Below are 14,955 nucleotides of genomic sequence, written 5' to 3' on the forward strand. Positions count from 1 at the left end.
TCTTGACTTGGTGCCATATACCACCCAACAGCTCATAATAAGTCACACCATTGCCAGCTCTGCGTTGGTGTTGCATGGGAAGATTAGACTGTTAACAAAAAACGTCTAGGACAGATCCACAATGGTTCTCACGCACTTCATCTCCCACATCATGACTTGATCTGGTTTCACTGTGAAGAGATAAGTCCCTCACACACGTAAGGTCGCCTGCACCTCTCTCTTCCTCACCCTCAGAAGAATATCGAGGCGCCTCTTCATTCTGTTTGTGCTGCTTAACACCCCTGTGTCTTATGCTCCACATCACCCTTCCCCTCCATCCTCCATCAAATCTGCATTTGATTATCCCCCTCCGGTAATCTCGCTCCTCTCTCTACCTGCTGCGCACTGCTTCCCGTTTATTGTTTAGTATAATGGTGTGGGGACTTACAAGGATTTACACCTGATTATATCCCACAGGGCGAATCCCCCATAGACTGACCTTGCAGTTCACTACCGCTATTGGCTAAGCAGACTCAGCCAAAATCCTCTCTGTCCTCTCTCTCTCTCTCACTCCCTCTCAATTGGTTGTTGTTTATCCACCCTGCCTGTTTACCTCCATGAGTCATCTGTTTGTCACATTGCAGCTCCTGGTTGCTTTTGACGAAGGCTGCATTTAGCATAAAAGCCTGGCATTAATCACCACGTCCTGACAGAATGACAGCGAGGTGGAGAGAGGTCTCGCAAATGTATACTCAAATTTCTCAAACCTCCGTCACCCCCACGAGTACTGCATGCGAGAACCCCCTGTCCCCTTCTCTTATTCCTCACTGCAGTCACTCTGATGAACAGCAGAATTTCATTTCATTAGTTACATTATCCCTGTTTTGAGCTTTGTGCTGCTCCAATCCCCCTCCCCTCATCGCACCTCCACCGCCCTCCTTATCCCTCTTTGCTGCCTGCCAGTCTTGAGCTTTTTCTCTCTCTGCCTCAGCCTACTCCATCTCTCCATCTCAATGCGCCACAGCTCCTCCCTCCACCTTGCACAGCGCCGACTCCTCCCTCTCCGTCTTTCTTTTGCGCGCTCGCGTTCGCGCTCTGCTGGGTATGGCATGTACGCGAGCGGGTGCGCTCCTGTTTACATGCATGCCTGCATCTGGGACAGACTCTCTTATTTGAGGACCGTAGCCGTTTCTGCTCAATCCTGAGAATTTTCGGGACATCTTGCTCTTGCGATTTGAGGAATTGCGTGCTGTTTTTTTTTTTTTAAATTTAATTTACTCGTTAAATTCTTTAAGGGCCTCCGTTGTGCCACTCTGGAGCGCTTTGGATGTAAACTGCACTCTGGCAGAATGGGATCGCCAAATTTAGACTCCACTGCATGACGTTTCTGGTAAGGGCTGTATGCTTTTTGTGCTAGATGAGAGAACTCTGAGGTGTTGGGAAGGAAGATAATACTTGCGTTTTTGAAGAGGAATGTATTTTGTTAGGAAATGGGACACGCTCGTGCGAGAAAGATGCTGAATAATGGTTCTGGTTACCGGACATTAGATGTGAAATGGCTGTGGACTGTCATTGAACAGGGAGGGGGTCATTCGATATAAATGAACATTTGCCAGTGTGAGGGTTCATACATATTTTTACCTGTATTCTATTCTTAAAAAATCTCACTCACACCATCTCTAGAATACATGTTGTCTAAATTGCAGGCGTGAATGTATGATGTACAAACTGTAGTGTATGGAGTGTCTCATCTTTATTTGTGTCAGGGGTACAAACACAACACAAACAACATTCTGAGTATATTTCTGTCTTTCCATTATGTTGTCGTGGATTATTGCTAAAATTAGGCATCTTCATTTTGTAAAATGCATGAAAGTAACGTATCGCGTTTAGTGCTTTTGAGTGCATTTTTTTTTGTTCACAGCCCTCATTATAGAGCCGGCTGCATTATACTCCCTTCATTTTCTCTGTTCCTCTCACTCATTTTCTATCTCGTTTCTCCCTGTTTGAAAGCTTAGGACAAGCAACTTCCTGCTCCGGTAAAGTGGCATTTAAAGGAATAAAATTACACTTTATTTCTTAATCCTGGCAGACTGCCAGAAATGCATTAAGAGTCTTACTGGATACATCAATGATTCATGCTTTCTCAATGCCCTCATTGGTACATCTTTTACAACTGTCAGATCCATCTATGCATAGCTGTTTATGTAAAGGTGCATTGTCAGTGCGTTTCCATAAAAACCCAAAATCCCTTTTCTAGCCTCTATCATGCAGACCGTTAATGTTCAAAGTACCCTGCTGATGTGCGAACAAATGTCTAGTGGTATTGAGCACATTCTCAGTTTCAAATCCAAGACATAGTGTGCTCTGGTTTTACAGAGCACAGTGTGTCTTTAAAGATAGATTTAAAACAGAGAAGGCGCTCAAACCTGCTTCGGCTGTTTTTTTTCCCCTCTGAACACACAGGGCTATCCATCCAAATGTAATGCATCTGCAATATGCATATAGGTATGTATTGGGTAGGAACGTAAATCAACTGCATGGCAACAGTATCCTAGCCACATCCCGGAGATGCTGTAACTTGGCAGAAGAGAAATCCAGGCCAAAACATAAAGCAGTGACTGACAATCCAACAGTCACTATTACAAATTAGACTCTAGTCTATAGCTACAATGAAATATGTTTTCAATAAGCTGACAATTGTGTTAACAGACAATATCCCCATTGAGCAAATTCTCTGTTGGTGGTAATAGCCATTATGATAATGCTGCCGTCTGATAACAAACACCAGATGAAACAAGATAAGGCAGTGCAACGGGAGAACTGCATCACCTCGCTCATGTGCTGTGTGTTCACACATAAATTAGCGCCTGTGCCTTTCAGCCCTGATGTTTTCACAGCATTTGTGAACGATGCAGCCCAGGCATAAAAAAGGGCCAAATCCCAGAAATCATTACAATACAGATCTTTGCCGATTGCGACCTGTGAATCCTGAGCCCCCCTGCAGCCCTCGCTTTTCCACCTTCCCTGCTCGCTCCCCTATTCATTAACCCCGTCATCTTTTCGACACGCTTTTTTAAGCACTCAGTGAGGGCCTGCTTTCAGCCGCGTTGGCACAGATAGAGAGATGGGGCATGCGTTTGTCCTCATTATGGAGAGATGCAAGAATCAGACGGCATCAGCGAAGTGCCTCTTTTCTGTCACACAAAATGAGGGACTATTAAAATGGGCCGTACATAGCGAGAGAGCCAGCGAGGGGCTGCTGTGAGAGGCGACCGAGTGGCATATCAGACAGCGAGCGCTCACTCCAGCCTCCCACAAATGTATTCAGAAGGTCACAGAGTCGCTTCACTGCAGTAGACTCTCCCATTAAAATTTCATCATAACAGCTTTATGTAAAAAAAAAAACCAGACGGGCATGTGGGAGGGGGACGGGGCCCCATTTTCCATCCCATTTGAGGGGTTATGTGTGAATGAAATTCTGTTTGCATGTCTGCAGCAATGCTATCAATCATTTCAAAGAAGTCGCCACCGTATCTCAAGCGGCCGCGTTGTCTGGACCGCTGTCAATAGGCATGTTTGGGCCCTGTTAAAGCGGGGGAAGATATCGTTGATTGTATCAGTCAGAGTAATAAAAATATTATTATTAGCCTCGGATGGAGTGTTGGTCAGAGGAACAATGCTGGCATAATTCAGAAAGCTTGAGAGTGATTGTTCCGTGGCTAATTTCCTGAGATAAGCTCCTTCCTAATAGTAGCATTGATAAAGAACTCCAAGGAGCTCGGTTTGAGCTAGATTGCTTTCGGGATTACGATCGTCCTATATTCTCTCCACAATTTCTCTCTCCTTTTGTTTCAATTAAACCCAAAACAAAGAGTCCTGTGTTTAAAAGAGAGCGAGCGCTTGGAGTAATTACCAGCTTTGCCTGCTGGTAGCTGTGAATTTAAAGTGAATCTCAAGAGCTTTAATGAGGAAAGAAAAACACTTTATGGAATTATTATTAACCATTGCCAGAAAGTTGAGGGCAGGATTGACATGGAGCCGGGCCCAATTATACTTTGCGCGATGACAAGGAACCTGACAGCATCTCGGGCTTCGCAAATTTAGCCCGACCGTGTGCCGAAATAACCTATAATGTTTCAGCAGGTGGCTGGGTGGGCACATTCTTGATGTCGTTCACAAGGGATGGATGCATTTCATTGTCAAGATTAAGAGAGCAGTGCGAGACGGTGCAGAAATGCGCTACATCTGTTCCATTCGCACCCCTTGATGGATGCTTATTTAAACTGCAACCGTTGCTCCACAGGCAGTTAGTCAGAAGACCAATATTCGTGCGACAGGTCGTAACTAATTTCAATCTCAACCACGCTTGGAGTTAAAACATTCGTGTCATTTACTCAATTTATGAAAGCATGAAACTTCCAGGCCACCATCAGACACAGAGTAGGTTGGTGCATGTGGTCAGAAGAACCTTTTTGATGTAATTTTCCAGTTTCTTGGATTTAGGTGCTGTTTAAGTGTATATATTCCTGTTTACAACTGGGTAGTTGACAAATATGCTGTACATGTGTGGTGGTACAAAGCAAAAATTTAGAAAACAAACTATTAATAATATATTATTTTACATTATCAATATTTATAAGAGAGATTTATCTTCATTCGTTTTGCTGTCACACCATAGGACACATTTAAGGTTTATTTGTCAACAATTCTTACTATTATATAGTTTCTATCTGTATATTATTCTTCTCAAATGCAATAACCTTGTTTTAGTCATATCTTTTGTTTGAAGAGTGAAAAAAATGTTATCGCAGTGCTTGACATTTTTGCATCGATAAGTCTTGAGTTCCAGGTGTTTCGACATCACGGTTCATGTTAGTTTTTTCTTTAGTGGAATGTAGCTTTCCAAACCTTGGGCTTTGATCTAAATCTCACTGTCATCAAAAAACAAGATCAAAAGAGTAAAAAGGAAGCAAACAGTTGGAAGATATGTCTTTGCTTTGAATGCCGCATCCGTAGGCTTAAAACCCGAGCTGATTTGGTATACAAAGTTGTTTGTGCGAGGTAGGAAGAAGACAAATGTATGGGGCAAGCAGGGCTGATTATTGATTTGGCTCAGGTCTTCTGTGATTAAGTGCTGTTGTAAATACAGATAAAGACACCTGCTTATGTCGTGATGAATGGCAGCAACTTGATTTGCCACTCTTAACTCGGGCAGGTATAACACTAATGTAAATGACCTCTCATCCAGAATTATTGGTAAACAAAATTTCGCTATCTCACTGTGCCTTTGCTATTATTTATAAGCCAGTCCGTTTTGGTAGAGGAGCGACACACATGCAGACCAAAACAGTTTCTCTCATGACTGCACAGTAATAATTCAACTGATTTGAGTGATTTGGTTTTAGTCCTAAACAGTTATTGAACTGTATCAATAAAACATTTCTTTGCATACATTTTTCAGGTTATCAGGGTAAAAGTAATCTTGATATTGCATACACAGAGCTATAAGAGAGGAAATGGGGTCACCGGTGCCATTTCACCACTGTAATGCTGCATGAAAACAGACAAACGATTACCACCAATTTAGCAAATAGCTATTTATGCGTTGGGTTTATTTATATAGCTATTGATTGCTTATTCGAGTCCATTGTTTCACCATTCGTGTCAAACTCTGAAATGTGTGCAATGTGATCAGAGCTGCGAAATGAAAGAGAGGGAGAATAGGAGAGAGAGAGGCAGAGAAAGAGAGTGAAGATGGTGAATAAATAGATTGGCAGAAGAAACAGGATGAACCCCCTCAGGCCAGTATAGCCGATTAGTTACAGCATTATATATTTTATATACTTTGAACTCAAAGTAGCTTTCTATTACACTGTTGTACTATTATGAAACATTATGCTTAGTTCTATCATTTGCCAGCTCAAATGAATCATTATTTAATTTTCCTCTAAATGAATCTAATGTAAATCAAAACAAAACGAAACATTTCCCAAATTGTTTCTACTTGTGCCTCACTTTAGAACACCCTGAAGCCAATTCTCCATCGATTCGCTTCTGTTTCTTCTAACATTTGAATTGATGCATAAAAATAACCCCTAAGTTTTTATCTATTTTTTTGTTGTTGTTAAAAATGAGTGTATTGTTTCAAGCCTGAACCCACCCGGACTGTAGCACGTATTTCTTTATGAGGAGTTAGTTTAATATTGGGCACTTAAAAATCAAATCAGAACGCTTTGTCATATGACCTTATACACATGTGTAATGTTGGGTGAAATTTGTAATGTATGTTTTACAAAAACACATTATTCAACTGCACAGGTGCAAAGCAAATACACTGTCTGTGTCAGAGCACACAGTATAGACGGTTTCAAAGCAACAACGTAAACAAACGTTACTGCGCATGCACGCTTTTGTGGCCCAAACTTAACTTCGGGTACACATCCGCAAAGAATACTACAGTCCCTGTAGATGAGTTCTGAAAACAAGCAAAAGAGTAAATTGAATTAGCTAGCAAGTTAAAATATGTCTAGCCAGTGTTATTTTGGGTTGCCAGTAGAAGAACTGTTACTTGGCCAAACCCATTCAACAACTTGACCAATTTTAGTTTATTTAATAAAATTAATATACAATGAAATTCAACAAATAGTTTATTTAATACAACTATTTTACAATGAAAAAATTAAATAACATATAAATTGTTATATTATTAGCCACTAGCCAGATTGATCAACAAACATAGACCCCAGGGCAACTTCAGGCCAGGCACGTGCGTCCGATGAAAGTGAAACCGTCTATACCTAATTCATAATAACAATTCAACACAACACACTACTAATTTGAAAACAGAAAAACTTTGAAAAAAGTCTTAGCTAAACTGTTATTTTTATGGCCCAATTCACAAGTACTGCAATTTAATGTGTTTCTTGTTGTTTATTTCACACTGTGCAAAAGACCTCTGGGTTACACTATAAAACCCAAATAAACAGGATTGAAGGAATCTGCAAGTGGGTTTCTCCTTTGCTTTGCTTATTTGCCTTGCTTAGTCCAGCTGAGGCTCTCCGGCAAGGTCAGGACTAGGATGGTGAACAGGGAGAGAAAAATAGATGTGATATTTTTCTCAAGGTTATCACCAAGATGAAACAGAGGACAGAGGAGAGAGGGAGCAGGAAGATGGACCTTTGGGTTAAATTACATTTGTACATGAGTGGGTGAGACAGAATATCATCCAGTGAGCATTAAAACACACGAGCAGTGTAACGTGAAAATATAAAATCAATTCAACTGATAGCCGCTCTCTGTGGTCTCCTATGACAATGAATTTGGATATCGCTCTGAAGGGTGTGTTTGGTTTTGTCTGCATAATTCGTCTTAGAACTAAACATCCACGAGAAACAGTGTTTCGTCGGCAAAGTTAAATCCTCATATTTGTTAAGTGCTTCAACCTCACACATTTATTTTCTCTCTTAGTTATTGAAGGTCTCTACCTTAAACAGATAAATAGCTTGGGTTTCCAAAGTTGGAGGCAGAATTGATTTTGCCCTCTGGCTTGACAGATGGCCCTGAAAGTAACAAATAGCGAAGAAGAGGACAAATCTCTGAAGCGCAACACTTATTAACTTCATGAGTGTTGGGAAGGTGCAGTAATCTAAGAGATCTAGTCCTCCATTAGCACAGGAAGGAGGCATCGGTCGGCAGACGCTGCGAAAACGAAGCCTCCCTCATTCCTCCCATCTGCCGACAACAGATAATTGAAAACCAAAGCTACAGATATGTCAGTTAATTTGCTTATAACTTCATTGAGCTGGACCGATCGACAATCCTTTAAACTACTTTATCATATATGGCCCGTTCGTACCCCTGCAAGTTAATGTGAGAGCTTAATTGAGTTACTGTAGCCTGTCGAGTTACAGTTAATGTTGCAATGTGGCAAAATAACACATCACATGTGAGATCGGAGACTACCGAGGGTCCCTCTCTCTCAGAGGAGCGCTATGTTAAAATAAACTTGGTCGACACTTTATTTCTTCCGTGGAAGCCAGCGGGCAGGGCTGAATGGGTATGACCTTCCCATGTTACTCAGGGAACAGAATACAGGGAAGAATGTCATTTCCACCACAGAGGTCTTAGTAGAGCAACTTGCTTTAAACAACATGAGGTCTGTCATGCGTGTAAGAGGCTGAAGTGATGCTTGGTGCGAATGTTGGCTAGTAATTATTAAATACAGAGAACGTTTAGTGCTGTGCTAAAATAGGAAAGTCTGCCCTTTTGATGTTGACGCAGGCAGAACATAGCATGCTCTAATCTGTGTTTAGCGTAAACAGTTACATTTCATTTGTTTTGTATTGCACCTTTATGTATATGACAGCAGAGCTTCCCTTGGTGCTAACTGCTTTGGACTTGTTACGGTGCAGGTTCAACTGGCCAGACTCTAAAGATTTTTAGAATAACTCACATTGACTACTGTGTATTTCTTAAAATCAATCAGGCTAAAGGAGCACGTTTCTGTCTCGATGTATTCCGGTACGGCTGGTTAGACTTAAGTGCCCTGAAGATATGCCTTTAAAGACACAATTCTCTACATGGAAACTCATGCGCGGGGGTGTTGACTAATAAGATGAGCTGTTGACCATGTGAGTGAGTTCACTATATTGAGAATTACTCTGTCAATGCAATATTCTGGCAGCGCAACAGTGAGAAGCATTTTTCCTCTACATGCATTATTCATGGTTGCCTGACAGACTTTGATTTGTATGTTTACAGAATAGTGGCTTCCTGAACGATGATTTAATCTTTTAATTGGATAATAAATCCAACACTTTGTGTAGTGGCTTTTCAATTGCCGTCAGTTGACCACCAAGGCTAAATTAGTTTTAAGGCATTTGCATACCTTAGCCTTTGGGCTAAAAGAAAGGTTAGAGTTATTATGAAGCTTACTGAATAAAGATGAATGGTTGTGTGTGGGGGTGTGTTATTGAAACGTAAAACATTTGTCTAATTTTTATTTTTAGTTAAACTACTATAGTTTTCACTTCACCCATTGGCAAGCGATCACAAATTATTGGCCAAGAAATACCAAGACAATTGTTTACAGTTAGCTTTTTATCAGTGTTAAAGCAGGTACACTTTTTCTGTGTATAAGCACAGCTATTATTTCCTACGGGAGTGCAATGTGATACCATAACACACATTTTGAGTTTGGATGCGATGGTCTTGTTTAATTAAGAAAACTGTGATCACACCAAAGAGACCTTCTGTAATTCTATCATGATTTTCCATCTGCTTTTGTTCGTCTGTTGAAAATAACCTGGCGAATTTGTCCATAACCTTAATGAGGCAGCACCTTTGACCTCCCCTCTCCACAGAAAAATCTCCCCAATTATAGTTAAAGGTTAAAGGCGGATGTTTGGCACATATTTGGGAGACATGCAAATTATTGCGATATTTACATAACAGGCGATGTCACGTGTAATAGCTTTAGCAGTTAAAAAATTCTTGTTGTGTCTCTAGAGGCCGGCACCATGATGCCCGCTAAGCCCGGGAAGATCGGTGAAAGATTCCCCATTATTAAAACATCTCAGTCTTGGCAGCTCTGTTTACGTCATGACCTTCACCCTCACACCTCCTTATGCCACACGAGTCTTTTAATCGATGTTGTAATTCTCTCACAGTAGCCGGATCTCTCTCCTTCCCGCCTGCATGCAGATCACACTCGATAGATGAACGAGGGATAAGCACTCTTGACAACAACGGCCCTTTTGATCTATCTGAGGAGCACTAATATGAAATTGTTATCGTTGGAACTACTCACCTCATTTCACGCCGGAACTCGGAGGGGTTTCGCTCGTCTCCGACGCACCTGAAAACACTCGGAAATGAAATCTGCGCATCTCTGCAGTGACGCTGCATTAAGCAGATGGCTGCATGTAGGCTTTTTCTATCACGCTCTTTTTACAGACTGTTTCAGGTGATCAAAACATTTTCTTGCCATTCTCTCGGGTGTGCTTTATTCAGATAATGCACTCTTTCTGCATCTTGTATAGGTTTCTCGAGGGTAAATAATAGAATGAATTTAAACGTCATTAGAAGCCGTGATAATATCTCCCCTGTGAATGTAAATACAAGTTAATATTTGCTATTCATTTATGCAGAAATACTCTGTGGCGTTGAGTAGACACAATGTTATAAGGCCTTTAACTGTTATTCTAAGGTTTTGCCAAAATTAAAGTCTATCCACTGAATTTGCATAGATGTGTTTCAATTAACTGCCACAACGAGTAGTTAATTTCGTATCCCATTCGCTTGCTTTACAAATGGAAGCTACTTAAGGTTTACCTAATCAATTATTAAACTGGCCTGCCTACTTAACATGATTTGTATTTGACTAGTCCAATTAGCAATCCCATGTCTCATGGAATGCAGCTCATGTGTCTTTATGGGCAGTTGCGTGTGCCTTGTGTTCCTTCATGTCAATGCTTCACAAGGCTCCTGAAGGGCCGTGAACCGAGATCTCCATCATTCTAAAGTACATAGTTGAGAGAAGCTATTAGATCGGAATTGAGCTAGCTCGATCAATTTGCAGAGGAAGCAGAGGTGAAAGCCTGAGAAGGCTAAAGCACACTAAAATACAGGCGAGACCAAGTTGAATTAGTTTTGATAACCTCTTGATTTCTCCCTGTTTCAATTCTTCATGCCATGTTTTTATGCAATCTCAAGGTTGCATTCACATTGCAACACTAAGGATGTGTTCAATTTTCTCACTTCTATAATGTTTTACACCCGAAATCATTCATCTGTTTCAGTGGTCCAAGCCATTAGTCATGATGAATTGTATGCTTTAAATGTAAAAGAGATAAAAGCCTCAATTTCTGTTTGCTAGCTGATATTAAAACAATATATGATATGTAATTAAATAGAATACAATTTAAACACGCACTTTGTCTGCGGCTATACTTGTTTATGGCCAGCGTCGTTTATTTCTGTTTTCTATTTCTTATACGGCTTCATCCTTTTATTTTTAATGTCTCTGTTCTATCATAAATCAAAGCTGTGTGTTGCCTTTACGCAGCATGTTCCTGTGCAGTAGTCTGTTCCATTTTTTTTAACATCAGCATTTTCTCTAACGCCATCTTTTGCTATTTTAAGAACTTGAAGATAGTCTCTCAGATGTTGTGCCTTTCTTGTCTTATACTGTGAATTCCGTGTATATGAATTCTGACCTAATTTCTCTCCTCTCTTTCTCAGCAGGTTACCATCAAAATGGTGGCTGGAGAGGCAAATGGGCACAGCTACCTTATGGCATGCTGGCAGCCCATTCTCATCCTGATGCTGGGTACCGTCCTGTCAGGTTCCGCCACCGGCTGCCCCTCTCGCTGCGAATGCAGCGCCCAAGAGCGCTCGGTCGTGTGCCACCGGCGGAAGCTGATCGCCCTCCCCGAGGGAATTCCCATTGAGACGCGGCTGCTGGATCTCAGCAAGAACCGCCTGAAAGCCATGAACCCCGAGGAGTTTCTCAACTACCCACACCTGGAGGAGCTACAGCTTAATGAGAACATCATTGCGGTCATCGAACCGGGGGCTTTCAGCAACCTCCTTGGCTTAAGAACGCTGGGACTGCGCAACAACAAGCTTAAGTTGATCCAGCTGGGTGTTTTCACTGGCCTCAGTAACCTCACTAAGTTAGATATTAGTGAGAATAAGATTGTCATTTTGTTGGACTATATGTTTCAAGACCTTTACAACCTGAAGGAGCTAGAGGTGGGGGATAATGACCTGGTGTTTATCTCTCACCGAGCTTTTCACGGTCTCAGTAGCCTAGAGCAGCTCACAATGGAAAGATGCAACCTGACCTCTGTGCCAACAGAGGCCTTCAGTCATCTTCACAACCTGCTGTCCCTCAGGCTGCGCCATCTCAACATCAACATCATTCGAGACTATTCCTTCAGGAGGCTCTATCGACTCAAAGTCTTAGAGATAGCAAACTGGCCTCTTTTAGAGACCTTGACTGCCAGGTCCCTCCACGGGCTTAACATCACAACCCTGAGTATCACGAACTGCAATCTTACTGCTGTCCCTTACGTGGCCATTCAACACCTGGTTTACCTTCGCTTTTTCAACCTGTCCTTCAATCCGATTGAGGTCGTGGAGGGCAACAAAATGCACAATTTGCTGAGGCTCCAGGCGTTTCACTTGGTAGGGGGACGGCTAGCGAGCATCGAGCCTTATTCTTTCAGAGGACTCAACTACCTTCGGGTTCTCAATGTATCCAGCAATAGTCTAAGCACTTTAGAGGAGTCTGCGTTTCACTCGGTCGGCAACCTGGAGATGCTGGCTCTCCACGACAACCCCCTGGCGTGTGACTGTCGTCTGCTCTGGGTCTTTCGCCGTCGATGGAGACTCAATTTCAACCGCCAGCAGCCATCTTGTGAGACGCCAGAGTTTTTGCAGGGTAAAGAGTTTAAAGACTTCCCGGACGTTCTCCCGGCCAACTATTTCACCTGTGAAAAATCAAAGATACGAGATCACAAAGCCCTTCATCGATACGTGGATGAGGGCACCACAGTTCAATTCCCTTGCCAGGCAGATGGAGACCCAGCACCTGTGATTATGTGGCAGTCTCCCAAAAAGCAATTTATTACTACAAAAAGCATCGGCCGGCTGTCGGTGTCTCCAGACGGCACCCTGGAGGTTAGATACGCCCAAATACAAGACAATGGCACGTACACGTGTTTTGCCGTCAACGCGGGGGGAAACGACACCCGTTAGGCCCACCTGCACGTTCATAGCTATTCTCCTAATTGGCCCCATCAGCCCAATAAGACCTTTGCCTTCATCTCAAACCAGCCCAATGATGGTGGTGCAAATGGGACTGGTGTTACAGATCCCTTTCCCTTTGATATGAAGACTCTCATTATCGCTACAACTATGGGGTTTATCTCGTTCCTTGGAGTGGTGCTGTTCTGTCTGGTGCTCCTGTTCCTCTGGAGTCGAGGAAAAGGCAATGCCAAGCCAAACATCGAGATTGAGTACGTGCCACGAAAAGTAGATGGAGACAGCAGCCCGACGGAGGGATCGCACAAGATCAGTATGAAGATGATTTAACGGACTAATCGCCATTGTGTGTGCATTACGTGAGGTATAGGTGTTCTTGACTTACCTTGATGAATGAGGGCGTGGTTACTTTTGCACCCATTATAGAGATGTGAAAAGAACATTATTCTAACAAAAGCCTTTTGCATTTTTTTTTACAAACTGTATAGAACAATCTCACTTGGATTGTGTCTTCAAAGGGAAAGCAGGCAGGTTTCAAATATCTGTGTATTTGTTTGGGTAAGTGTTGAAATATATAGTCCTTTGTTCAGAAGCCAGAATCCAGAGCACCGGTATGTTTATACCTGTCCTCTTATGTTTTTTCCTGTACATAATTATGTCAATGTACATTGGGCAATACAGTGGTTAAATGCAACTGGGTTGTTGAGCCTACTGGAGTGCATGTGCCATATAGATACATGCAAAGTGTATAGGTCTAATGAAATCACTGTAAATGTCCATTACCAACTCTTTATAAGAGATAAATTTGTTTTAAAAATGATTTATTGATTAGGCTTGACAATCATAATATGTCAAAAGTCAAGTATTAATCATAAAGTATTTTTTGATTTGACGGTGCAATTTCAATGTTGACACTGTACATAGTATCCTAAGCCCGATGTAGCTTTGAATTTAAAGCCATTTTCTCTGAATGAAAATGTGACAAACCTATTGGACCTGTGGTTGTATTCACACTAAACTACTGTATCATCTGACAGATCTTCACGGTTTTATTTACCTACCGATGAGAAGTTTACAGTTTTATTGATTTAGTCATCCAGATGGCATTAATTTGCCATGCTGTAATGCCATTTTCTATCACTCTCATGAGGCAGCAGTTGTTCGGTAGGTAAATGTGTTCTTCAAACCCTTAAAACACTTGATTGACAACACAGTGCTGATTTTGGGACAATGGATGACTGTAAAGCATATTAAAATTACAAGCTTTTGTACGCCAGCGTCTTTGCTCATTTCTGTGGCTCTGTGAATGAAGCGGGTAGATTATTATAGTGACAGTTCACCCCAAAATAAAAATTCTGTCATCATTCACTCACCTTCGAGTACTTCCAAATCTGTACACATGTCTTTGTTCTGATAAACACAGAGAAAGATATTTGGAAGAATGCTTGTAACCAAACAGTTCTTGGACCCCATTGACTATGAAAAATTTATTATAGATTTTTTTGTTCTGTTGAACACAAAACAAGATATTTTGAAGAATGTAGTAATTTCTCTTTTGACCACCATTGTAATTTTTCCTACTATGGTAGTCAGTGGAGTCCAAGATTTTTTGGTTACAAGCATTTGTCCAAATATCTTTCTCTGTGTTCATCAGAACAAAGAAATTACACAGGTTTGAAACTACTAAAAAAGTGAGCAATTCATGACAGAATTTTCATTTTTGGGTGAACTACCCCGTTAAGAAGGTGCTCTAATGTACTGTCCCCCCACCTCTTTTTTACAACTCAACATGTGCTGAAAATGTATTTTTTCTGCAAACAAAAAATATATTTTTGTTCTAGTGGTGAACGCATCATAATGTTAATGAGAATGGATTTGAAGTATTACATCAACCAAGGATTATAGCTTGGAGTTCAGACCCTTCCTGATTCTGCCTAATTGGATTAACTTGAAATGTATCAATTTTGACCCTAATTAAAAAAACGAATTCTCACTTTTTGACAATGTATGATATGTTAGACTTTAAGGATAGACAATGTTTTGTCTATTCAGTCTTTTTAATAAATGTGACTCACAGTCTGTCATTTCCTCTCCAAAACAATCCATGTACCACACTCCCAAATATTCAGAGATGCTGTGGTTTTTGAATGCACATGCTTAGACAAGCTATGAGGCACAAAGTCACTGCACATGTCAGCATAGGAC

At 41.4% G+C, this 14,955-nt stretch overlaps 1 protein-coding gene across 1 annotated transcript; it reads left to right on the top strand.

The window, feature by feature from the left end:
- Positions 1–1,000: 1,000 nt before the first annotated feature.
- lingo1b (leucine rich repeat and Ig domain containing 1b) lies at positions 1,001–14,743 on the top strand. The gene is made up of 2 exons (XM_057348158.1): positions 1,001–1,369; positions 11,224–14,743. Exons 1-2 carry the CDS (start codon positions 1,358–1,360, stop codon positions 12,742–12,744), a joined length of 1,533 nt encoding a protein of 510 aa, XP_057204141.1. The 5' UTR covers positions 1,001–1,357; the 3' UTR covers positions 12,745–14,743.
- The last annotated feature ends 212 nt before the right edge of the window (positions 14,744–14,955 follow it).

Source organism: Triplophysa rosa, linkage group LG1 (assembly GCF_024868665.1).
Source record: "Triplophysa rosa linkage group LG1, Trosa_1v2, whole genome shotgun sequence".
Lineage (NCBI taxonomy): Eukaryota > Metazoa > Chordata > Actinopteri > Cypriniformes > Nemacheilidae > Triplophysa > Triplophysa rosa.